Source organism: Callospermophilus lateralis, chromosome 4 (assembly GCF_048772815.1).
Source record: "Callospermophilus lateralis isolate mCalLat2 chromosome 4, mCalLat2.hap1, whole genome shotgun sequence".
Lineage (NCBI taxonomy): Eukaryota > Metazoa > Chordata > Mammalia > Rodentia > Sciuridae > Callospermophilus > Callospermophilus lateralis.
The window spans coordinates 151004968-151031117 of record NC_135308.1 but is presented as its reverse complement, the minus strand read 5'-3'; the positions used below and the strand labels follow the sequence as shown (position 1 = coordinate 151031117).

The 26150-nt window shown below is 56.3% G+C and overlaps 1 protein-coding gene across 1 annotated transcript in view; it reads right to left on the bottom strand.

Annotated features, from left to right (window-relative positions):
- Nucleotides 1-3988: 3988 nt before the first annotated feature.
- Chst11 (carbohydrate sulfotransferase 11) overlaps nt 3989-26150 on the bottom strand; it is a 214296-nt gene continuing 192134 nt past the window's right edge. Inside the window, exon 3 of the mRNA XM_076853245.2 lies at nt 3989-4843. Coding sequence (XP_076709360.1) covers nt 3989-4843 — 855 coding nt within the window. The remainder of the gene's footprint in view (nt 4844-26150) is intronic.

Here is a 26150-nt window from a genome sequence, read left to right as displayed (position 1 = left end):
TCTACAACAGGCCCTCTACTGCATACGGATATGTAAAAGGAAAACAATCACACCCCACAAAGATGTTAAATCATATGTCCACATGCCACACTGAGCATGCTCATAAAAAAATACAGGCAGCCCCTTCTGTACCTAACAAAGAATAGAGACTGAAATCCGCCTGTTCACAGCCAAGGGTCAAGCTGGTCCTGTTGGTTGTGCCGGGAAAGGCTGGGGGGTCTCTGGTGGTGGGGTTCAGGGAAGAGTGTGGTCAGTCCTGCTGACATAGAGGTGGGGGAGGATGGGACCCGGTCACCAGGATTGCACAGGGCAGGGCAGGGCAGCTCAGCGTGTGTGTGTGTGTGTGTGTGTATGTGTGCGCTCTCATGCACGCACGCAGGGAAGAACTGTTGAGGAAAGTTAGCTGAGTCCCTCTGCTTTTTGCCAGGTTAGAAGAGGGACTTTTATAATCGTGGTCCCTTGCACTCTGAGTGTGCTAAGGCCTTGCACTCTTTTCTGGAGTCTCCTAATAGCATGGATTATACCACGTGCTTGCTCACCTGTTTCCGGGAGGCCTGGTTCTGCTGAAGTTCCCGCTGCCCTAACCAGCAGGAGGGGAGGCGAGGCTCACCCACTGGGCAGGGAGCGGGCAGGTCTCCTCTAAGACAGTCCGGTTGTTGGGCTGCCCTCCTTCCCAGACCAGCTGGGGAGGACAGTGAGGGGGGTCTGGAGAGGCTGCAGGCACCAAACCCACGGCTGACAAAATCTCAACTTCTCCAAGCAAAGGGACAGGTAAGCAGGAATGTCCTCGTAAACACAGCCTTGACGACACCTGGTTCTTAAAGCACAGCAGCCCCTTTGAAAAGTGGCCTGGAGCTGGGACACTGGCCCACGCTTTTCTCCAGCTACCCATGCAATAGGAAGCATCTTAAAACATTTTTTTTTCTTTAGGAAACACTGACTTTTGCTTCCCAGGCACACTTCACCCATGGATTTCTTTAGCCAAGGACACAGAATACGTTCTACATTCTGCAAAATGGTTCCATCAGTTTTTGTTAAAAAAAAAAAAAAAAAAATTTATGTCGTTAGAAAACAAAACGTGAACACAAAACAGAACGCGGGAGAAAGAATTTCTCATTTCAGACATGACGCCTCGTCCCCTGAAGGACAATCTATCTCACTTAAGAGGCAAAAGCCAACGAAAGGCCATCTGCACACGGCACCGGGTGAGCTTGCACAGGAAGGAGACAGAGGGTGCCAACACGGAAACCAATGTGGATTTCCATGTAAAAACCAGGGGAAAAAAGCACACAGTGAACAGCTGCAGGCTGTGGACTTGCAGAAGCCTCCGCCAGGGTCACCTGTTCCCGTGAGCGACTGGAGGCAGGGCAGGGGGGCCCTCAGTGGCCTTATGCACTCTGCCCCACCCCTGCCCTTCCGTCCACACCACCCATGACTTCCCTCCACTCTGGGGGTGGTGCTGGCTGTCCGTGCTGGTGTCCAGGATTAGACCCCTTGCACTGAAGTCAACATTTAATCCTCTGAGACTGGGAACCAGATGGAGACTGGCGCCATTTTGGTTTTCCTTGTTTGTTTTTGGAGGGGGGCAAAAGCAAAAGCAAGGATCAAGAGGGTTGGTCCTGGCAGACCCTGGAGGGGCTGCCTGACCCTAACCGAAGCACCCTCTGTGGGACATCAGCTCTGGGAGTTAATATGCAAAATAGAGCCTCCTGGTCATGCCAAGTGCAGGAAATGCCCGACTCCCAGATGGCCTTGGGGTTCACCATGCACTTGACAGGCCTTCTCCACTCAGAAAAGAGACTCGCTCAACTTGGTTTCCCAAGGACGTCCGACCACCAGCCTCATCTGCATCACAGCAACTCAGTGTCCCAGAGAGCCCTGTCGGGTGGAGCACGGGTTAGGACATGCAGCACGGCCTGCTTCAACAGAAGCCCTGTCTCTGAGGACACTGTCTCCCGCCTGGAAATAAAGTCCAGACTCTCAATTGCAGAGACAGCCAAGGTCTGTCACTCTACTCGCTCAAACACACTGCATAGATCTCTGTCCACGAAGGGCAAAGTTGCTGTGCCGTCACAAAGAGGAGAGAGCCCGGAAGACATGTGATGTTTTATAAATAGCCTCAGCCACCTCCCTGGCACACCTCTCCCTCAAGTGGAATGAAACGATCTGATCTCCTGGTTGAGATGCTGCAGCGGCTGCTCGGGGAGCTCGCTGTGGGCTTTGCAACACAACTTTAATAGTTTCTGAGAATAAATTATTCATTTCTGTTTAGAATATTCTCACCCCTTCACTCTATATTGCGTCAAAAACAAAAAGCAAGACTTACCCACACCCCATCCCACCCTCCCCTATTATTAGAACTATTATTATTATTTTTATTATTATCATTATTATATACAGAATCTGTCACCGACTCATTCACTAGCTGTAAGAGGGATGTGGCTCAAACTTCCACCGAGAAAGCGCTGGAAATGGCTGGAAATGAGAAGCAGGTTTGGATGTTAATCAGCAAGGAACAGGAGTGGCCAGCGGCCAGCCTTCCAGAGGAGGGGGAGCGTGGATTAAGAGGGCGGGAGGCTGTCCTTGCCACCCATGCTCGGCAGTCACGCAGGTTCGGATGGCCTCTTAGCCTCTGCAGGATGGGGAGGGCGGGCGGGAAGCACGTGCCCACGCAGCCCACTTCTGCTCTTCACAAGGGGCATAAATGCCAGCCTGCTGCAGATCCCCAAGTGTGTACCTGGGCAGCGTACACACTTCTCCTCTCCTTACCCAACCAGACCTCGGCCACAGCACTCTTCCACGCTGTGCCTGGAGAGTCCCTTCCGGGGCTTCAGGGCACAAAATAGGAAATATTTTTGCTATTTCTTGTGTTGGGTGATGACCTTAGATTACTCACTGAGTAGCCTGAGCCAAGTGTGTGGTTTCCAAATTTGGGCCAGACAAAAATGCAAATATGTAGGGGTCACGGGCCTTCTAGAGTTACAGAGTCCAAACCCCACGGGAAGTCCGTGAGGATCAGGGGTCTGGTTAATGTCGAGCTGGATGCTCTGTGTCCACGTAAAGCTTCTTGAGGGCTAAGTCTACTGGGTTTGTTCAATGCTCTGTCTGCAGGGCCTATACCTGAACCTAGAATATAGTAGATGCTCAATAAATATTTGTTGGCTATAAAGCAACAGCTGCTTCACCTTCACCACAACCGGCACTGCCAGTTAAAATTTTCTGTTAAAAAAAAGCCTATTCTATCAGGCTGCTAATTTTGGTGAAAAAAAAATTGCTACAATCAGTTCTCTCCTTGGGTTTAAAAAAAAAAAAAAAAACAGACTCACATTTCTTTATTGCAAGGGACTTTGGGGTCAATTGCATTGGGTTTGGAATTAGCCCCTTGGGAAGATGCCTCTGAGTGCAATAGTGACCTATTTCTCTCCAGCAGAACTTCAGGAACAGTGGCATCCACACACATCACCAGGATCGTCACCTGACGACCCCATGAGAGGTTAGTAGGGAGAACACCGTGCCCCCCCCAATGAGCTGCAGCAAGCAAAGCTGGAGTCATAGATTTCTTCAGGGGACCTCAGCATTCTGCTGCCAAAAAGAAATCTATACAGAGACCGTGTTTAAATAACTATAAATAACATTAATCAGAACTCATGGAATGCACAAGTCATCATGGAATTCACCAGGACACCAGGAAACCTCTGAGACAGTGTTGCAGTATTCACTTCTGAAAACAAGGACAAGCCGCCCTCTTCCCCTGCTGAAGACGGCGGTCCCTCCCTTCGAAGGACTTTAAATAAATTCTCACATGCTGCTCGCAGCACGTTCCCCGAAGCAATATTAATTTACAAAATAACCCAATATCCATAGAATTCTTTTGACAAATAAAAATCTTAAATTAAAAAGCATGACTCTCTCCCTCGGCCCGCTCCCCTCCCCCGGTGCCCACCCCACCCCCACCCCCACCGCACCCCCACCGCACCCCACCGGCCCCTCACTCCAATTTCAGGTAGCTGGGCACTGAGTAATTGAACATTAAAAAGTCGAGTTTGTAGACTTCGTAGAGCTGCGTCTGGTGCTCGGAGCTGATGTTCTGGAAGAACTCGGTGGTCATCTCGTCCGTCGTCCGGGTGGACTTGGCGTAGCTGGGGAACCTGAGCGAGCCGCCGACGCCCGCCAGCTGCAGCACGTAGTTGGAGTCCTCCTCCAGCGTCTCGTACTTGCCCACGAGGTCGTAGCGGATGTGGCACGGGTGGCAGAGCGAGTGCACCGTCTGCCAGTGCTCGTTGAAGGGCTCCTCGCGCTGCGTGTGCGGGTCGATGAGGTAGGCGACGAACTCCTCGAAGCGCACGTCGTGGCCGCGGCGCAGCGCCTCCTGCGTGGCGTTCTTGCGCTGGCGCCGGATGATCTTGGTGCCGTAGCGCTTGTGGAAGGACGTGTTGTACTTCTGCGTGAACTTGTTGCGGTAGGCGGACACCAGCCTCTCGAAGGGCTCGCGCACGAACAGGAACTTGAGGTAGCTCTTGAGGCGGTGGTTGATCTCGGGGATGCTGTACTGGTTGAGGGTCTTGAGGTTGGCCGCCACGTGCGCCTCGCTGGCCGGGATCTCCATGGGGTCGCTGTACTTGCCGCGGCCCGTCAGGACCATCATGAGCCGCTTCCAGTTGGTGCACGCCACCTTGGGCACGTAGCAGTAGATGAGCTCGTGGTCCTCGTCCACCACCAGGTGCTTCAGGTCGTTGGGGGTCAGCACCCGCCGCTTGCGGCTCAGGGCGCTGTTGGCTCGGCACGTGTCGGTCACCTGGTCCCGCCTCATCTGGTGCAGGACGGCCGTGTTGGAGAGTTCCAGCTGCAGAGGGGACACAAGAGGGGGGACACAGGTCAGGGGGCGTCTGGAACGTTTCCACTCGGCCACGTCCAGACCCGCGGCTAGACCTCCCCGGGGGCGGGAAGGGCGTGGGGGAGGCCCACAGTCTAGGAGAGAGAGCTATGAGTCCCAGTAGAGGACCTGTGCTTGGGACATGGCTGTGCTCCTCTAAATTCCAGGAACAAAGGTTTCTCCCCCAGGACTGTCCAGGCCCAGTCTGTGCCAGTTCTCTGGACTAGGAAACAGGAGACCACCACGCCCTGTGCTGCGCCATCCTGGTCACCAGTACCCAGGGATTCAGGGACCCACTTGGAAGAATGACACCCTGTTGTAGGCTCAGAGCCATGACACAACCACCGCTCTCCAGAGTGCGCCCTAGCCCTTCCTTGAAATTGAAAAGATGTTGTTAGTTGTGCTTCAAGTTAGGGACAACACCAGGCTGTGGAATGGCTGCAGGAGCTGCAGGTGACATGGTTTCTTTCTTGTCCCAAGAAGACTCCACACCATACAGGGAGCAGACCTCCAGCTCCAGCACCAAGCTGCTTTTCCAGCCCCATTCCTACCCCTGCCCTTTATCCCCGAAGGGTGCTCCTGGGAAACCCTGGACCCACTTCCCCCTTTGTCCCAAGGATTCCCGGGCTGGTCCAGGGGGGTTAACAGGTGTGCGTTCTTTTATGAAAGAAGAAAAAAGAAACCTAAGAGAGAAGGTCGGGAATCTCAGAGATCAATCTTGCCAGGTCTATAGTTTTGCCACAGGTCAGTCCCAGGTCACTGAATTCAATTAATATGTATTTTGAATAGACAAACTCTGACCTTTGCAATTCCTGAGTTGGAAGCAGATGTATCCATCACCGTAAGAGGAGCACTCATGGGCGACCTGGGCTGGTAAGCAATGCCATTAAGAAGAAAAAGGTCCTTCAAGGAAATGGAAAGAGCACGAGGAAAACAGGGCCCATCAATTTTGCCGTGTGAATCGCTCAGGATAATTTTGAAGGCAATGAAATTCCTAAGATGAGCGGAAGAATGAGGGGGTCCCCTCCCCCTTTTCTAGATCCCCAGGGAGGCTGTGCTGTAGCATCCTGGCCACAGAGGAGGGAACATGGACCCCAGACATTGGTGTCACTTTCCCTCCAATCCCTCCAGCGGCAGAAGTGGAAAATAATTCAATGGGGCTTTGAAATGTGGCATTTGTGGGTTTTTTCTCTTCCACAGCAGAGAAGGAGGCGAGGAGAACAGCGCCACAGCCAGGTCACATGACCTCCCTCAGGGAGGCCTGGGGCCAGGGAGCTTCTCAAACTCACCTGTGTTCAAGTCTTTAAAAACGTTTTAATTTGTTTTTATGCTTTTAATTTTTAAACAATTTCAGAATAGTGTTGACTGGATCGGTTAAAAATAGCGTCACTAAACTATGCACAAATATAAGACCAGGTATCCAACTCCAAGACCCAAACAAAAGCAGACACTCAGATGAACGCCTCAGCACAGCAGCGGGTATTTTATGGGAACCCAGGTCCTGCGGGATCCTGTGGAGCAATCTGGGGGCTCTGGGCAGGCCCTTCAGGGCACAGAACCTCTGCTACTGTGCTGCGTGGCCACTAGGGTTCCAGCTTCTCATTCCCACTTACTCCAGCACCCCACATCCGTGACTCCAGTTGCCTTTTTACTTGGTACGAGGACACCGTCCACACATTTTGTTCTCCACCCACTTCGAATTAGCCAAAAACAATAGAATGGAGCCACCTGGTGCCACCAAACACCATTGGTGAACATTTGTGCCAGGGCATCCCGTGGCAGGACTAGGGTATTGGGGGTGACGCTGATAACCCAGAAATGCTTGAACTTTTTCAAAAGATTGTCATCAAAATAAAAAAACACAGAATTCATAAAATCTTATACACAACTCCAGATCCCTAGAAATTCCGTGGATTCCTTGAAGCTTGGTTTAGGAATCCTGGATGAAGGGGAGCCCTGGACAGGTCACAGGGAAGACAGGACTCCTTTGCCATCACACCAAGATGGGCCAGGACAATCTCCATGTTCTTTCGTGGATAACAACACGTTAGAATTTGTGATGAGGAAAACTGCAATGTCTAAGGCATGTTGCTTCCATGTCCCCTGTCTGTAGACCCCTTTCTATACACCTGTCAATCAGGGAGCCACTGAGACATTCCCAGAGACCACAGAGCCTACAAAAGGGCCTTTCCTTCTCTCCACACCTGCGCCATTCTCTCCTGGGTCAATAATAACTATCGACTGGTTCTCAAGCTTTTGCGTGCACGGAAGTCACATAAAGCAGTTTGCTGGATTCCATTCCCAGAACTGATGAGTCAGCAGGTTGGGGGCAGGACCTGAGGATCTGCGTTTCCAGCAGGTTCCCAGCATGTGAATCTGCTAGGGCAGCCGGACCCCAGATTGGAGGGCTTAAACGACAGAAGGCATTCCCACAGTTTCAGAGGCTGAAGTCCAAGATCAAGGTGCTGGGCAGGGCTGGTGTTCCGAGGGCTCCCTCCTTGGCCCCAAGATGACTGCCCATCTTCCTGCCTCTTCACATACCCGCCCTTGTTCAGACACCACTGGGGTCTCCTCTTTTTCTAAGGATTAGAGTGCTGTCCAGACATTTTGTTTTTATACCATCACCTCTTTAAAGACACCATCTCCAACCACAGTCGCATTCTGAGGGACTCTGGGGTTGAGAATTGGACATGAACTTGGGGCAAGGGGACACAGTTCCACCCCTAACCCCAGGTGGGGCTGGTGCTGATGGTCTGGTCACCACACTTTGAGAACCACACTTAAACTCTGTGGAAAATACTATAATCCTCCATCTCTCACCAGTTCACAGCTCTTGTTAATTACAGTGCTCAGCATCCAGGCTCACCATCTGCTGACGTTCCCCAGCCCCAGGCTCCAGCTCTGTTCATGCCCCTCTGACCTCCCTGAAGTACCCATTAGGTCAGGGGAGGCTGATTCTCGGAAACTGTGGACATGGCTCCCGGCTCTGGGCTGTGTCCTGTGATCTCCTTGCAATGTCTATTTTTAATTTGGACATTTAAAAAAGGCAACTATAATTACTTTAAGTACCAAATATAGATGTTGTTGGACAAAGCCTTTAAAATTTTACTACCGTTTCATCTTAAAAGGAAGAAGAGCTGGTTTCCCTTAAGTTAAAACATCTCCTGTGATGTCTGCAACCTCCCTCAGATGCAAGACCCACGCAGAAGGAAGAACCATTGCTCATCTCATTGCTCATCTCAATGCTCGGGTAGGGGAGATGCAGGGAAATGGAAATCCAGAGAAACAGGTAACTCTGGAAGCTTCCAGTAACTGGGACTGTCCGAATCTGCCTTTCATGAGTGTTAGCTCAGGCGCAGCCTCAGCTTCTCTGTTTGAAAAATCTGAATATTTCTGATGCATTCTTTTGTGTGTCATTGCAGAACTGGGGGAAGGAACAGAACCCGTTGAGCTGATTTGTTTGGAGTCTATTACATTTCCTTCTGGTTCAGCAGTTCCTAAACTCAGGGAAAGGGCTGGTCACCAGGACTTTCTGTGGAAACCACAGCTATAGCAAGAGAGAGGCACACCTTTCCACAGCTACCATTTTATTGAGCACCTACTATGTTCCAGCCATTGTTAATCCTTACACTCTGAGGCAAGTGTCACTCGTATTCCCAACTTAGAGATGTGGCAACTGAGGCTGTGGGGGGCATGCTGGGGATAGAGCTCAGTTGGTAGATTGCTTGCCGGGCACGCATAAGGCCCTGGGTTTAATCCCCAACAAAAAATCAAACAAACAAACCAAAAAAAACCGAGGCTGGGGTCTAATCTAGGCAGACTGCACTCCGAGGTCTCCAGACCCAGCTGGGAGTTCCCATCTCCAGGAGCCAGTGGAGCTGGGGGCTCAACGCTGGTCGCTCCCTGGGATCACAGGGGAACATGAAGCACTTCGGAGCAGATGGAATGGCTCCAGCTGTGGCCAGTCCTCTGGGATCCCAGGGCTGCCTGGCAGGGAGGTCCAGTGCCAGGGTGTAAAGTAGAGGCTCGGACTGAGCAGGACCCGTGTGTGACCCTGGATGGTTTCATCGTACCTCACTGGGCTGGGACTGCCTGAGGGCCACCGCCTGCAGCCTCTCCCGGTCACTCCAGGATGGGAAGGACTGCCCTGCTGGAGCCCCTGCTGCCCCAAAGCCAGCTGCCCCTGCTCAGCTAAAGGACCCCAGAGCCAACTACAGGACAGCCAGGTGGAACCAGCTAGGCGCTGGCCACCCCCGAGTGCATCCAGAAAAACTCAGGGTCAGGGTGGCCGTTAAGAGGAACCTCTGGTTGGTTGGGGTGGCCCCCACTTGTTGATCCCTGAGACTTGGGAGGCTGAGGCAGGAGGACCGCAAGTTCAAAGTCAGTTCAAAGTCAGCAACTTATCGAGGCCCCAAGCAACTCAGAGACCCTGTGTCTAAATACAGTGTTTAAAAAGGGCTGGGGATGTGGCCCAGTGATCGAGTGCCCTGGGTTCAAAAAAAGAGAGGAACCTCTGGGGTCTCAGCTCTCCCCATCCCCTCCCTGACCTCAGCACCCACCTGCTTCTGACCCACTTATCACAGCTGGCTCATTTGCTGGTCTCTCCCTTCTGGATCTTGAAGAGGGCAGAGGGCAGATTTTTTTCTTTTTTTATTGGTGGTGGGAATGGGACCAGGGCCTCCCGTAGGCCAAGCACGTATCTACCACGGAGTCAACCCCGAGCTCTGGAGTAGATACTTTTCATTTTGGGGTTCATTATTGTATGCCCAGTGCCTGGCACATAACAGACACTGTAAGATTCGTCAAGGGAATGAAGGAAGGATCGAGTGCCGGGTGGCAGGCGTTGTTCAGGGTCCGCGGCTGTGAGGCTGCTGGGCTCTGGTGCCTACCCCTGCCCCACCCCGCCCCCCCGCGGGCCTGGCACCCAGCCTGCAGCTGCGGCTTCCGGGCTCAGCACCAGCCCAGAGGTGGAGGCCGAGGAGCAGTGGGGGCTCCTCAGGGTTAAGGGTTGAGATCCCAGTGAGCGGCCAGCGCTGAGCCCCGGGTGACTGCGGCAGCCCAGGAGGGGAGGACCCTGGCACCGCCCACCATCTGGGGAGGCCAGGAGGAAGGAGGAAGGGAACCCAGTGCTGGTCAGGGCCCCCAGCGCTGCCCACGAGGGCGGGCGGCACGGCACGGGCTCCCTTCCGGCCGGCCAGGTGCAGCTGGAAGGGCCTGATTCACATCTCAGAGCCTCTGTTTGGGCTTCCGGAGGCCTGGGCAGGGTGTGGGAGGGGCGTCGGAACAGGAATGGGGCTGCTGCCAAGCTGGACTGGCTTCTGATGAATGGTGGCCTGCCACAGGGACAATGGCGGGGAAGGGACGCTGCTCCTGCGCTGCTTGCTCGGGAGGCTGGATTTCCTGGGAAATCTGAAGGCAGCGGGGCAGGCGGGCGGTGCACCTGCGGCCAGCTCTGGGCTCTGGGAAGTCACAGCTGGGAGGAGAGGGAGGGGGGCTTCCCCTCCCCCACGGAGATGGCCTCCCTGAGGGCGGCACTCTGGGAAGACGGCCCTCCAGGTTCTCCTTGAGCTTCCCCCTCGAACCAGCTGGTTTGATGGCTCTGCGCCTGACCCTCTTCCCAGACTCTCTTTCCAGCATATTCTGTTGATGTTTTGCCGGAGTCACTCGACCCCCTCAGGCCTTAGTTTCCCCATCTGTAAACTGGGCACAGTAAGAGTAGTACTCCTCAGGGCTGTTTTAGCACAGTACCGGGACACAGCGAGCGCTCAGGAAGTAGTAACTGTCCTAAACCTCACAGAAGGTCATTTTGTCAGTGGCTGCAGGACAGCCAGCTGGTCACTCTGCCTTCTGCCTGACAGCGGGTCTCCATCTGCAGCATAGGTAAGAACCACAGCGGGCTGGGGGGACAGTGGGGATGCTCAGATGCCCCCTGAGCAGGTCAGCTGTGGGGGGCCGAGGTACACGGCCTGGACCGCGGCCTGGTAGTGATCCCACCACTCCGATCGTGGGGCTGGTGGCCTCTATTCCACTTTGAGGGCTGCTGACTTAGCCCTGCGTTTTCCCGAGCAGGCTCTGCGGTTAATGCCAAATACATTTGTCATCCTACAAAACGCCTGGTTCAGTGTCTTGCTGACGGAGGAGACAGACAGACAGATGTGATGGCAGGCCCTTGATGGGCAGCTGTTAAGGAGGTGGAGGTCTAAGGAGCAGTGCTGCAGCCACGGAAAGATGAGCCACCGGGCGGCGAAGCCTGATGGGATTTAGGAGTGAGTGAGCTACGGGGTGAGAGATACCCCAGAAGGCTGATTTATTTCTTAATAAAGGAGCAAGTTTCAATGATACCCCATTTCCCCACTGTCCTAAAGGGACATGGGAGCCACTCTCTGGGACTTTCATTTTTGCGTGGTGAATATTCCTGGTGAGGGGACAGGAGCCCTTTGCCAAGAGGAGAAGAGGTACCAGCTCTGAAGTTGGGGCTCTAGAGCCTCACGCTTCTCAAACCCCTCTTCTCCACCCTTGGCAATCGCAACCACCTGGGGCCCAAGGGCCGTCTCCCCACCACCACCCAGGCCCCTTTATCTCAGCTCTCTGAGACGCCAATCTCCATCAACAGTGAGTTCAACTCACTTCCAGCCTCTGGGGCTGCTGGGGTGGGGGCCGGCATCGTATGGGTTCCAGACAAAGGGTACCCAATACTGGCAGGATTCACAGGGCAGTTAGCTCTCTGCCAACACATTAATGTCTTGAGTACTAAGATTTGTCTGTCCATTCATGGCCTTTTTCCTTTTTCAAGAAGGACAGTCCATGTACAGTCCCAATGGCAGCGTGGCAGAAGCCACCAACCACGGAGTGCTACAGGGACGAGCCCAGCGGAATTCACCAGCTGCTCACTGAGGACTGAGCATCTGCTTCTTAAGGCCAGGAGGAGGACCTCCGGACGCGCACACAGCACAGGCGAGGTCACAGACGTTGACCTGAGGCCACAGAGGGATAAGACACCACGAGTTCAGGACACCCGAGGTGTGAAGGCCCCTCTGCCTGTGTGGCCTGGAACGCGCAGCTTCAGGGTTGGAAAATGCCTTTGCAGCCACCCATTCCCAGCCTGCTTCTTCAGATGGCCACCTGAGGCCCTGAGACGGGCACTCGCCCACTTGTGCCCGGGAGCCGCAGGGCTAGGACTGGAGCCCGGGGCTTCTTCCTTCGTGTGGGTGCAGCTGCGAGGAACAGAGGGAGGAGGGGTCTTCTTGCTCCGTCTCCCCAGCAGGCCTAGCAGTGGGGTGGGGATGGGTCCTCGGACAGAGCGAGGGCCGGCAGGCCTGGGACCTGCTCCAGTGCCACTACAGAGCCATCAATGTGGTGGTGCCAGGACAGGCCGTGTGCCGGAAAGGACACCCTGGCCACCTCCCGCCAACCAAGAGGAGCATTGTGACTGCATACACGAGGAGCCACAATCGGTGGGAATTCTGAATCCAAGCAGGAGCAAGTGACCTAGTTTATCATCCAGAGTAAGGAACGAGGGCGAGGCTCCCCTGGGCTGGCCCAATTTGGGGTGCTCATTTTAAAAAGTGAAGCAAGAACTGGGGAAATTTTTTTTTTTTTTTAAGCTCAACGATCCTGCTTGGGCAAGTGGGAGAATTGAACTGATTTCAAGATATAATTTTTACAGAGAATCAGCCTCTCCCCCAACCCACAAAATCAATGCTGAACAGAACCCGAGAGTGTTGGCTGGGAGGAGCTCAGGCCTGCTCCGCCCAGGACGCCTGGATTTGCTGGAAGCCCCTGTGGTTGTAACGGTGGTGATCACACTGGGCATGCCCAGTGAGTGGCCCAGAGAAGGCGCCGTATCTTCTAGAAACTCATAAAAAGATGAAGAAATTCCCCACGTTCACCTTGCCCAGTAGTCCTTTGCCCCAAGGTGCCAACAGGAGGGAAGACTGACTGATGTCACTTGTCCTTGCACTTCCTCTGGCTCCTTGGGGTGGTGACTAACAAGTGGAAGGTTGGGGACTTCAAGGCAGAGAGAGGGACAGGGAGCCTCAGGCCTTCATGTGACCATATCGGCTTCCCCCTGGAGTGCCACCTACGGCTCCGTTGGGCCCCTCTGTGGGCCGTGGATGGGTCCACTCACCCTCTCCCCTGCCCAGCAGGTTGCCCACCGCCCAGCCCTGGGCTCCGTGCCAGGGAAGGACGAACTGGTCAGTTAAACACAGGCCCCGGGCCAAGGGGCTGAGGAAGCCCAATTCCAAGTTCGATGAGACGTGGGGAGGGAGGATGTGTCCCACAGGACCTGGAGGAGGAAGAGACGACGGCACAGGGGGGCCAGGGACAACCCAGGGGCCGACAGGAGGCTGGCGTCAGGCTCCAGATCTGGCAGTTACCAGCGGCAAGGCCCGGGCTTTGGCCCAGGCCTCCACTTCCTCACCTGTACAATGGGTCAACAATGGGGACAGGAGTTACGATGGCCTGTAAGTGTGTGCTCCCAGCCACGGGGTGGGCGTGAGGGTGACGTGAGGCAGCAGTGGCTTTCCCGAGGAGGGATCAGTTGGCCTCTGGCTCTCACTGGGCACTGGTGGCCGAGGCAGGGCCAGAGCGCTGGCCCAGTGGCGGGGAAGCCACTGCTTTTCCTAAGACAGGGTGCAGAGATGGGGAGGAGCGAGCTGGGCACAGAGAGAAGGCCACCCGAGGAGGGGACAGGGTGGGGCACGGAGTGCAGACCAGAGGCAAGGGAGCAGGTGACAGGTAGGACACCGTGGCTGGCCCAGACGGGCTGCACCCAGAGCGACAGGAAGAGGCTGGACAGCCAGGGACGGGAGGTGCGGCCCCCTCCCCTCCAAGCTTCCAGAAAGGAAGCTTCACAGACATAATTGCCCTGCGGAGCTGGGGGCGGGGGTGGCGCGGGGGCAGCGAACAGAGGGGTTCAGACGAGCAAGTGGGGTCAAGGCAGGCGCGGCTGAGGGCATGGCCGGTTGTCATCGATGAATGCACTTCAGGTACTAACTAGAGCCTCCTGGGGAGACCCCCCAGTTCCAGGGAACAAGAGCACCTGGGGACAGTGGGGACAGGCCACCACAGCCTTCCCAGGGGAGCTGGCATTGGGCCTCCCCGTGGCTCATCTGTCACCTCCTGCCTGTCCTGCCAAGCAAAGCCACATGGGGGGGGGGGGCTTTGTCTATTTGTTTTTTTCTGAAAAAACAAAAATCTAAAAAAAAATAAATAAATAACAAACAAAAATCTATTGTTCCCCAAGAAATGGCCGGCGTACCTCTACTCAGGGTCTGCTGGGCTGCCCTGAGGGAGGCACCTGGCAGAGGGACTGCAGGAGGTTGGGAGAGAAATAGAATGATCTGGAAAGTTCTAGACCAATGGGTCATTCATTAACAAGCCAGACCAAGAGCCTGTCCAGTGCCACCCCACCCTGGGTGGCTCAGGCCTGTGGGGACAAGCACGGCTTCTGGGTCCAAAGACCCTCTGACAGTGACCATTAGACCCAACTCAGGAGAGATGCCCTGGTGGACTCCCGCTTCTGAAGTTAGAGAGTCAGAATTTCCCGTGAGTACTTGTCAGGCAGGACATTCCACAGAGAGGGCCGCGGCTGGGGAAAGGACAGTGAGGGTAATGGTTGGTCAGCAAGATGGGGCCGATCCGAGAGGAAAAGAGGCAACACCTCCAGGGCGCTTCCCCTTCCCCTCCTGTTGCCTCCGTCACCTGCCTCCAGGAACCAGCTCCTCCCTCGGGTCCCTCCACTTTCTGGTGGAGTAGGCAGGATGGGGGGAGAGGGCACCCACTTGGACCCCTCCTCTGTGGAGGACCCTCTCTGTTCTGTCCTTCCAATAAAAGGTTGTGCCCTCGCCTTGGTATTTCTGGGGTGATCCCTCTCAACACGGGGCACAGGACCTGGAACACAGTGTCACCTGTGTACACCACAGGACAGTTTTGCCCTCATGTCTTCTCAAGGCCCAGTGTCCTCCTCAGGGTCCACGACAAGGACCCTCACGGCCCAGGGAGGCGCCCTCCCGGGGACGAACCCAGGTCTTACACACACGGGGCCAGTGCTGACCACTGCTTCTATATTTTCTTTGGGGCTGGCCTCGAGCTCGTGATCCTCCTCTTCACTCTGGACCTTGTCCTTCATGGACACGGGGCTGGAGTTCAAAATCAAGCCAGCTGCTCTCCATGGCCAGCCCTGGGCAAAGCAGAGCAGCCTCAGGTGAGGCACCCAGATGTCCCCAGGGCTCCCGAGATGCCCTCGGGGTGGGCCCAGCTCCCGGCCACCCTGCTGCTCTGGAACTACAGCTGACTCCACCCGCGACACTCTTCACCCTGGGCCAGAATCCAGAAGGACAAGGCCTTTTCTCTGAATTTTCTCGGAACTTTAACCAGAAACATCTGGAAATACGTGGGACTCAGCTGGAGGCCACAGGGAGGCTCCAGCGCAGCCTGGCCGGGCGTCTCTTGTGCCCGCCTGGGGCTCACGGCCCCTTTCCCAGCACCCTCCCCTCGGAGATGAGCCTCCTTTCTCTGTCCCTCTCCTCCTCTCCTCTCCACGTCCTCTCCTTCTCCAGGCAGCTGAACTCCTGGTCCTCCTGGGGCAGTGCTCTCCTGCCCCCTCTAGGGCCCAGGAAGGACCAGGGAGGCAGGGAGCACGGGGGCAGGGGCGTGTCCTCACTTCCTGGGGGTCTTCGCCCTAGAGCGCCCTGCAGGGACCTCGATGGAAGATGTCGGAAGGTGTCACTGCGTCTTCCTGTGTCCCGTCTCGGGGAGCCGTCTGCCCAGGTGCTCTGCCGGGCACTGGGCCATCCCCTCCCCACCCTGGCCACCTTGGTACCAGATGTGTCATCTCTAGGCTGGATGGTGGCTGACAAGCTGGGTCCCCTGCAGACCAGGCCCCTCCCGTCACAGCTTTGACCTGGTTCTTCCTGAGCTCCAGACCCTCATCCGGGCTCCACCTGTAGCCCTGGGCCCTGCAGGGCTGCCTGGCGGGACGCTGACCCTGGCTGCTTCAGAAGTGGGGTGCTCTCCTACACCTTAGGGGCCCAGGCGGGCGAGTCCTCTGCCCTGGTCTCCCCCTCATGTGTCTCCATGCCGACCTCCTTTCTTACCAACGGCTGTGGGCACCGGCCCTCACCTCACCTCCTCGGAAATGATCCTCTGGTGGCCCAGCCCTGTCCCCGGCTCCCAACAGCCAGTTGCTTCCTCCCTGGGAAGCTGCAAGATATGGTGACTGTCACACCCCCTGCTAGCCTTACCCGTGCAGGGACCAGCACCACATGCTGCGTGCCCAGCAGGGCTCTAAGCTCTTATCACCTGCCAACACCTCAGCTCCCACCCAGCCCCGCGAGGCAGACACTGGCCGCTGCACCTGAGGAACTGGGGCCCGGGGGAGGAGTTGGAGCCTCAGAGCCAGCAGGGGTGGGGCTGGGCTGGGCTCAGTGTGGAGCCCTTGCCTCCCATGTGTGAGGCACTGGGTTCGGATCTCAGCACTGCAGATACATAAATGAATAAACAGAGGTCCATCAACAACTAATCAATAATAATAATAATAATAGAGCTAGCAGGTGGGGAGCAGGAACAGACCCAGGCACGGGACTCCACCGCCCACTGTCTTCCGTCTACATACCACAGCCACCGTTTACCTGTCTAGCCCCTGTCTCAGCTCCCTGTGGCTGCTGCTGCACGGAGCTCACCCGGGTGTCTCCACGTCCAGTGACAGCACTGTCCCAGAGTAGGGGGCCAGAGATTTCAGGACACAAGTGCTCCTGGCAACCGCGTGGCTTGCCCTGATCAGGCAAGGCCCAAGTGAGAGCGCAGAGCTGATACGGAATCGCTGTGTCACTTACTAGACACGTGACTTCCTGTCAGAGCACCCCCAAACCTCCCCCGCGGAGGTCACTGACTCCACCTCAGATCGCCTGCTCTGTCCCTGGCTTTGACTCTGCCCTGAGGCTCTCCCAGGAGGCAGGGAGCTGGCCTTCCGAGTCCTCACCACAGGCCACACAACTAGGCACCTAGGGGAAGGCGGCAGGTGTCTGCAGAGTGAGCCAGGGTGGTGGCCTGAGGCCCTGCCTTGCCCCTAGCAGAGTAGGAAATGTGGGACTGGAGAATCGCAACCCATCCATTTCCACCTGTGACAAGATGCAGAGCCAAAATAGGGAGGGACAACAGGTGCCTGGGTTCTCATCTTGAGTTCTAATCCTGCCCTCCCTCCTTTGCTGTGTGACCTTAAGACAAGGCAACCTCTCTGTGTCTCCATTTTGCATCTATAAGATGGGCCAAGGCGAGATCTAAATGAAGGCCATCTACCCAGGGCCTGGAACTGCTGGCCCTTCAGAGGGGACACTGTTCTGAGAGCAGAACCCACATCAGACCCTGACACGACCACGCTCTTTCTTTCAGATTCTGGGACTGGGATTTCCTCAAGCAGCTCCAAATCTCCAACTACCTTGAAATAAAATTTTAAAACAATAAAACAGAAAGCCGAGGAGTCCACAACCGCAAGAAGCCGTCGGCTGGCCTGAACAGGTTTCTTCCTGGGCTTCTTCCACCAGCAGCGCCCACCAGGGGCCCCTGGGCCACCAGATCTGCTGGCAGGAGCTGTGGCCTTGGAGCCATTGGCTCAGAACTGCTGGTGCTGGGAGCACCCGCTGCGCCCTCCAGAGCATGGGCCCCCATTCCGGGACAGCCCCGTGGGGGCTGCCTTCACCAGGCTGGGGCCCGAGGGCGTGGCAGCCACTGTGGCCTCCGTCAGAGAGCTCAATCGCCCACCACTCCTGTCTGCAAGCTTCAAACGCAGAGCTCCCTGTCCTCGGAGGCATAAGATCACTGGAACCCACCTGGGTTGGATCCTGCCTGTGTGACCTTGAGAATGTCACTTTAGTAACTCTTCTGTACGGTGGGAGTGGCAGTAGTGCCGACCTCACAGAACCTGTCCGAGTGACCCTGAATCGTGGCACGCGCTAATGCGACAGCTGTTATTTCCACTAAGTGACCCGGTTCGAGGGGTCAGTCTGCTTGGGGATGCAGGGCTGCATGCCCAGGGACCTGCTGGGTCTAAGGTGTCCCCAGGACCAGGCACGTCCTTGACCTCCACAGCCCAGATGCTACTTCCTCCCACAGCGAGCTCCTAGACAGCCCCTTCCCCGTTCAGCTGGGGAACCGCGGGCTCTCTGGAGTTCCTTCCCCTGAGGGACCTGGGACAAGCCAGGTCATACATCGAGCCCAAGCCAAAGCCTGGCCCGTGCCCTCTGTAACTCACTCTTCTAGCCCGAGAGCCGGCAGCAGCACAGCACTGTGGGAAGGGCGCACACCTGTGGATGTGGGAGTGGAGGTGGGGGTGATCCTAGCTGCGTGACCTTGGACGGGTCGCGGGACAGGTCCGGGCCTCAGTTTCCCCATCTCTAATGGGGCTACTCACACCTACTACTCAAGAGCGCACAGGGAGGATTAAATGCAATCCATGTCAAGTTCAAGGGCCGTCTTTGTGGACTAGGGGCCAGGAAATATGTGTTCAAATAATAAATACTAGCGCCCTCTGTCCCTGCAAAATAAATCACTTTTGTTTCACCATCTGGTCCCATAAATGACTAGAAAGCTGGGAAGGAAGAGGCCTAAGAGAGGCTCGAGATCCAGGGCACCGGCAGATGACGTCAGCTGTCCAGAGACAGCAGATGCCCCTGGTCAGTCACACAGACAGCTGAGCTCAGGCACTGACCCTGCCACTTCAGTAGAAGGGACTTTTGGACCAGTGCCTCAGGGCGCTGAACACCAAAAGGAGTCTTATTACCTAGTACTGAGCACAACAGGTAGTCCCACCTGGTACCCCCCTGGACCCCACGGAGGGTGGGGCTGGAGAGAGGGGTGGGGGACAGGAAGGAGGTGTACTTCCAGTGTGAGGAAAGGTGGAGTTTGAAACATTGAATTCCAGTGATTTTGGTTTCCAGGCTGAGGTAGGAGAAGAGACATTGAAAACCAGAAAAGACATAAAAAGGCCGGGCAAGGACTTTGAATTAAAAGTCCACAAACTTTTCCTCTATTCTGCCCACGCCTCCCCCGTCCAGTTCCACTGAGCATCTCACCATGTGGCCGTCTGTACGTTAGATGGTTCTACACACCCCGGTTCTCGTTTCTTCAATGAGGTTCATAAACTAGACCTCAGGCGGCTGCTGGGGGTCACTCACTGGCCCCGGAGCGACTGTTCTTACACATTCCTGCCAGGATGCTGTTTGCTTTAAATGTCTGGGTCTCAAACTTTGCAGAACACAAGCATCCAGGGGCACCTGCCTGTCAGAATGCAGATTCCCAGGCTCCGATCAGGCAGCAGCCTCAGGGGCGGGCGCCTTGAACAAATCCTCCCCGTGCATCATCCGCAGAAACCTGGCTTGCACCCTCAGTGCCTGGGTACTGAGCCACCATGACCTCTACGCACACAGGTTTCCCAGGTCCCTGTACCCGCTGTCCTGAGCATCGTGACAGCTGATCAGATGGTCAGGCCGGGGGGCCTCCGCACAACCTCACAGAATGAGGACGTGAAAGGTCCAGCAGGAGTGTCACCTGCGGGGTCGTGGGTCTGTTTCTCCCAGCTCTTCTTAACCTCTTTGTCTCTTTCTCTCCCGTTTTCTCTCTTGCTATAACCCTTAAGAACAGTCTAGAAATGAAATGTTAAATACCTGGAGGTAAATAGGAGGAGGAGGGCTGGGGTGCAGCTCAGCAGCAGACACGTGCCTGGGTCCCACCCCCGCGCTGCCAAAGTAAACAAAACCCCTAAACAAACCGAACCCCAAACTAACAAGAACAAACAACCCCAAACCCGTAAGAAGAAACTAAAGAATCCCCCAAGGATGGAGCTCCCATTAACCAGAGACCATTGTGATTCACGGACTGGTGTTTTCTCCGAGATTTTTCTTAGGTCTTGGCCGGCGACCTGCTGTTTGGTGACCGCATGACCCGGGCCCAGACTGAGCCAGGGACGGAGGAAGGCGCTGGCTACCAGCCTGACCCCTGTCTTCCTGCCCTCCCTGCACCTGCTGCTCTGGGAAGAGGCTCTTTCTCCTCCCTCCGGCTCCTCCGCGTGGAAGCCGGGGGCACTCAGAAGGGCAGGGCAGGTGGGGACCAGCCTGCCTGGGAGGGACAGTGGTCTCAGGATGATCAAAGCACGGAGCGCGGGACTTTGAGGATCCCACTGTTTTCTTAAGAGGACATGGGAGCCCATGAAACCCAGGCCTGTGCTTTCCGGAGGGGCCTGGCCAGAGGCCGAGCATTTCAATCAGGTCGGGCTCAGGACTCCGCCTGACCTCAGCCGAGCGGTGGCCTGGGTCTGAGAGTCCTGGTCCAGCTCCTCAGAGGAGCTCGCCGCGCCTGCAGAACGAGCCCCAGGCTTTCAGGAGAGGAGTCTGAAGGCCATCGGTATCATCACTCCAGACCCGTGAGCTGAGAAGACGCGAGCGTGTCCGCGGTGTGTCCGCGGGGCGTGGGCACGTCTGACTGGCTTTTTTCTTTTTGTCTGACTCCATCCCGGTTCCTCAGGGGCTGGCTTCCCCAGGAGTCACAGCTTTGGGGAAGGTCTAGGCCCAGCCCCGAGGAGATGGCGAATCAGTTCTTGTGAAGCCACGCGTCTGAACAGCGACTGATTACAGCCTCTCACTACTTCTAAAGGAACCACTTAACCAATTAGAGGGCAGCCCAAGGGAGGGAAAGGTGCTAAACGCCAGCTATTATTATTATCACTGCTATTATTTAAAAGCTTGCTGCGTCTAGAAGCCACGGGCTCTTTCAATACTGGGTTTAACCCCCACCAACATTCCAAAGGCGCAGCTGTGCGCCTGGCCCACTTCCCCCTCCCCTGGGCCTGGCTGACTCCTGACTGGCGCATGGAGCTGGGAACACTGCCTGTCTGCCATTTCCGTCCCCATCACTTCAACACGGCTGGGGGCCTAGTAGATGCTCAATAAGTACCTGCTGAATGGCTGATCAGGGCTGGGAATGGAGCACTTCCTCTTTCAGTTCTGAATGTGGATTCCCCTTGAAACTCAAACTCACTAAGGAGCGAACACCTAGGAGCACCTACAGTGCGCGGGCAGCGGACTGGTTGGCGCAATCTTGTCACCACCCCTCTACCACCGAGGCACACCTCCAAGGGGAGGTGAATGTGCTTCCCTTGAAGGGCAGCTTCAGGAGCACGCTCCCCCGCCCTCTTGCCGGCTCCTTGGCCCACACCGTCGGGCTCTGATGAGTGGATTTCGGCTTGGATTATTGTCACTTCAGACACCTGGGTAGAGGGACAGCTTCCCGGCCTTGCTGCCTGCTCTTGGCCAGGCCAACAGTCTGATGCTCCTCAAAGGGCTGAACAGAGGGAGCCAGGAGATCAAAGGGTCCCTAACTATAGGGCCCTCAGGGGTCCAAACCCAAATTTGAACTATCACTATGCACTCCCAGGTACTGGCCACGGGTAGGCATTATTCCTTCTGGAGGGTTCTCATAATGTAACGTCACCGTCATGCCCCCACCATCAGGGAGAGAGGTGGTCAAAGAAATGCCCATTTCCTTCTAGATCCTAGAGACCCACCTGTTCACAAATACGCTGGTGCCCTAAGACAGCTCGGTGGCCCCTGGAACTGCCCAGAGGGAAAGATCATCGTCTCAACTGTAGCAACCACGTGACGCGTCCACGACTTGCTCCAGATATTCTCCGGTTCCTCCCACGGGCACGTATCTGCCCCACGTCCTGCGCCTTCAGGACCCTACATTCTGCCGGACGGTGGGATTGTTCAGGTGTGCTAAACACAGGTGGCAGTTCTAAGCACATCCCGTCACCCAGGCCAGCCCAGGGAAGACCCAGGTGTCAGGCGACCCTTGGGGATGACACTCTAAATGCACTCTCAGACCCACGGCAGCCTACACACCCCGCGCGCCCCAGCCCAGCCCATCCCACCCTCCTGCCACACTGGGTCCTTCCAGAAGGCCCCATCCTGGAGCATTTCTTTGTCTGGGGGGACAGACAGAAGGGCAGATGTGGCCACCCCCATGGGGATGCTCCTTTGGTGGAAAGGGTTTATTTTTAGTCTGCGGGGCCAGGTGCCGTTCCAGGCCTCTGGTTTACGCTGCAGCCTTTTAATTAGAAGCCCCTTCACTTTCCACTTCCGCCCACGGCCTTGGTTGTCTCTGGGATCACGCTGCGGGGCAGATCCAGTGTCTGCTTCCAGCTTGGGCCCTGCACCCGGGGGGACGTGTGATGTGGCTTCGCTGGCCAGCGGGGACCACCCCGGAGCCAACTTCTAAGTGATCTGTCATAAAATGAAAGGCCAAAAGTTACCTTTGAACTCTGAAGCTGGACCCAGAGCCAAGCATGAAAGAGTCTCTGGTGACATATTTTGCTAAGGATTCTAGCTGAGGCCCTCGGAAGCCTCAGCATGGAGCCCACCGCTCTGTCCCTCTGTGCAGGAAGGGGCCGAGTATTTGCTGTCTGTCCCAAACTGGCTCCATAATGCCTGGGTTGACAAGGCCCTGTTCTTGCCAATCCTACCTCACTGGCTTCTGGGGTGGACCCAGAGGGATTGATGCCTAAGGACCAAAGGGCTCCCTGTTGTCCAGCTACCGGTGATCATCCAAGATGGCGGGCACAGAGCAGGAGAATCCAGGCACCACTCCTGTTAGTCTCTGCGAACCCTGCAGTCCAGCCCACCTTGTCTTGCTGGAGTCTGGGGAGGTGAACCTTCCCATGGAGTATCCACCAAGATGGACCTGAGGCTTTGGCTGTGAGACTCTGCCCACCCACCACCGCCATCTCCAAATAGACCCATCCTGCGCTGCTGGAGGGTGACGGGAAGTCAATATGTAAAAGAGGACCAGGGTTGGAAGCTGGACTCTGCCACACAATCGCTGCGCGACCCCGAAGAACTCACCAAACTTTTCTGAACCCTGAGGGTCATTAGTCAAGTGGGGACAATAAATAATACTTCCTCCTGGTGTGAGGACACAGTGGGAACACACGCCCAGGGCCCGTGCCGTGTGAGAACCGTCTCGGATGAAATGATACCAGAACTGGGCTCTTGATGTCGACACTATGCCACCGACCTCTGTCCCTAATGCTCCAGGTACTGGGGAGAATGAGACCCCTGGGGTGGCCTCTCACTTAGGTGTGGTAGATTATGCAAAGGAAACAGAACATCAGTTAAGTTGGGATGTCCCATCATCTTAGCATAAGTATATCCCAAATGCTCTGTGGGATGTACTTATACTACACATTACTTATCGCCTCTCTGAGGTCCACTGAAATGTGACTCGCAATACCTTACCTGGGCAATACCTTAACTCCTTGTTTCCCTATTTATTAAACCGTCTTGATACTCCCTGAGAATACTGAGGAATCAAAAGACACGTCTGTGGCGACGCTCTGGAACTCATCCAATACCCTCCCAGCCTCTCCTGCGTGAAGGCTGACAGCGACTCTTCAAGGGCCCAAACTCTCTTTGTTCCTCGGGTGCTGGCTGTGTTCTCTTTGAAGTGCTCTGAAGAGAGTTCGTCACATCACTCCTTGTCATGGGGACACCGAATCCCGCCAAGGACGTGGCCCCAGCTGCTGTTCTGAGCTCTAGTCACAGGGTGACATTCGGTGGAGTTGACATGCATCAGGCCACACTGTCCTGCTCCCCTCCTTTCCTGGGAGTGCCCAGGACTGAACACAGAGCGTTGGTATCCCTGTTGCACAGAGGGGAGAGCGAGGCTCAGGGCCACACGGTCCAGTATGCCTGCCTGTCCCAGGAGGTGGCCCTGGAGGGCAGAGAGACAGGTGGGCACACAGTGGTGCCGGAAGGTTCCGGGTGGAGGTGCTGTTTTGGGGTGGCTCTGAGATGCACCAAGACGCAGCTGAGCAGCTGGGAGCTGAGAGCACGGCCCAGCTCCCGGGGCCCTGAGTTCTGGTGACGGGGACAGAGAGGCCAGGCCCCGCCCAAGCCCTCCAGGCTCCGGGCTTGCCCTTCCTTCACACCCCCTCTACCTGAGCGGGACAGGGTGGCTTTGTCCTTTGCAAGCAAACCCCGCCCAAGGGAGACAGGGACAGTCGGAGCAGTGAGGACTCCTGTGTCCTGGAGCAGGTGGCAGAGGGCACACGGGGCTCCCCCAGGCCACTCAGCCCTGCTTTGACCCCCAGAATGACAAACCTGAGGACCCCAGTCCGTGCACAGGCCCTCTCACCTGTCCCCTTTAAAAGCCACGGCAGCTGCGGCTGGTCCCCAGTAGTGTCCCACTTCCTCTCTGTGAGGACTTGGGCTGGGTGACAGCCGACGTGATGTGCCACCACTCCACCTCTTTATTTGGAAAGAGATGCTAGCCTCACCGCCCAGGGACGGGGACCCAGGTCCCAGCCCAGCCCCCAGGTGTGCATTCAAGCTGGGGCTCCCCACGCAGGGACCAGGAAGAGGACGCAGTTGGTGGCCGTGCCACTCTGTAGCCTGGACCTCGGTGCAGGAAGGATGGGGGTCCCTGCACCCTGGAAAGTGGGAGGGCCTCCCTGAGGGACACTAAGCCCCGCAGCTGGCTTCCCGGCCGTGGGCAGCTCCTGCCTTGGTCCCCAGAGCCCCCTCGTCTGGTCCAGTTTGGACGCAGGGTAATGAGGACCGTGTCCCCCCGAGTCCTGCGCACAGGACGGAGCTGTTCACTGAGGAGCCCCGGGAGACCAGTGCCCATCGTGTTTCAGGCACAGCGTGGGCCCGTGCGGAGCCATCTGCAGGCTCAGTGACAGTCTTGGTGGCAGGCAGGACATGCCATCTGACCAACGCTCTCAGAGAGGCGGTGGGGGCAGGGGTGCTTTGGGAATTCTGATTTGGAGAACAGTTCCCCAGTGGTAAGGTAGACCAGGAGCTCGCAGGGCGTTCATCGGCTGGGTGACACCCGCCTGGCCACACAACCACCGGTGGCCTCAGCTTGGTGGAATGCAGCATGAGCAGTAGACAAGCGGGAGGGGGGATCAGGACCGAGCGGGATTCTGGGGTCCAGGTCCTGAGGTCAAATCCCAGCTGTGCCACTAGTGGCCTGTGTGACCTCAGGCAAGTCACTAAACTATTCTGTGCCACAGTTTTCTTGTCTGTTAAGGGGGAGTGACAACTGAACCCACTTCAAGGGGCCACTGCGGAAATGGGCATCTGGAGCCTGGTGGACTGCCTTTCACATAGTAATCGCTCAATAAAGACGGGCTCCATCTAGTGGGCTTGCTGCTGGACACAGTGTAGGCACCTGGGGTGGCAGGGTCTGTCCAAGAGTCACTCACCCTTCACTACCCCGGCTCCTGTGGCCATCCCTGGAGAATGGCTGAGAACTGGCCACAAGGCACAGGGGCCGTGTGTTTTAGGAAGAGACAAAAAGACCAATGTGGGTGGGCACCGATCGTAAGTCCCCCCCCCCGCCCCCCGCCACCCGCTGAAAGGCTGGGGAGTTACAAGAGGATGCTGCACTGCGTTCCCGAGCTCCTGAAGACGCACAGTGCCCGTGGCCAGAGGTTTAGCCCCACCCCCTAGATACCCATGTCCTCATCCTGGAAACCTGTGACGATGTGACGATGTGATGCTCCGTGGCGGGGGGCGGGGGTGGGGACAGTAAGGTGGCAGATGGAATCAAGGCTGTGTGCTGTCAGGCCTTAAAATACGGAGCTCCTTCTGGGTTATCCGGGTGGGCATGTCCTCACAGGGGACCTTCACGTGGAGGAGGGGCCGGGGGCAATGACGAGGCCCAGGAAGGCCCCGCTGGGGAACCACCAGCCAAAGAATGCAGGTGGCCCGGGAAGGGGACCTCAATCCATTCACCAAGGGAGACCCCCATGGGATCCTGAGCTTGGGAGCTGCAGGGTGTGACTCTCTGTGTGTGTTAAGCCACTCAGTTTGTGGTCATTTGTCACAGTGACGACAGAGAATCCAGCCAGTCCAGATGTCCCCTTCCTCTTCTAAGGTACCCTCTGGTCCAGGGGACCCCAAAGGGGCTCAGCTCTGCCCCACCCCCAGTCACACTTGGGGCCGTGTGCACGCATTTCCTCACCCACCCTCCCTTGGTATTCTGAGAATGTCCCTTTGTCAGGCCACTGCAGTCCTGGGGACCCTCCAGTGAAGGAGAGACGCACGTTGGCAGTGTCCACTTGGGCGTGGCCCCGTGCCAGCCCCTCATAGGCACTCAAGAGGGAGGTGCTGAGAGCACCCCCATTTCACAGAGGAGGAAACCGAGGCACAGAGCATTTGAATGCTGTGCCCAAGGTCCTGCGGCTGGCTGGGGTGGACTGTCCTCGGCCCCATCTAGAATG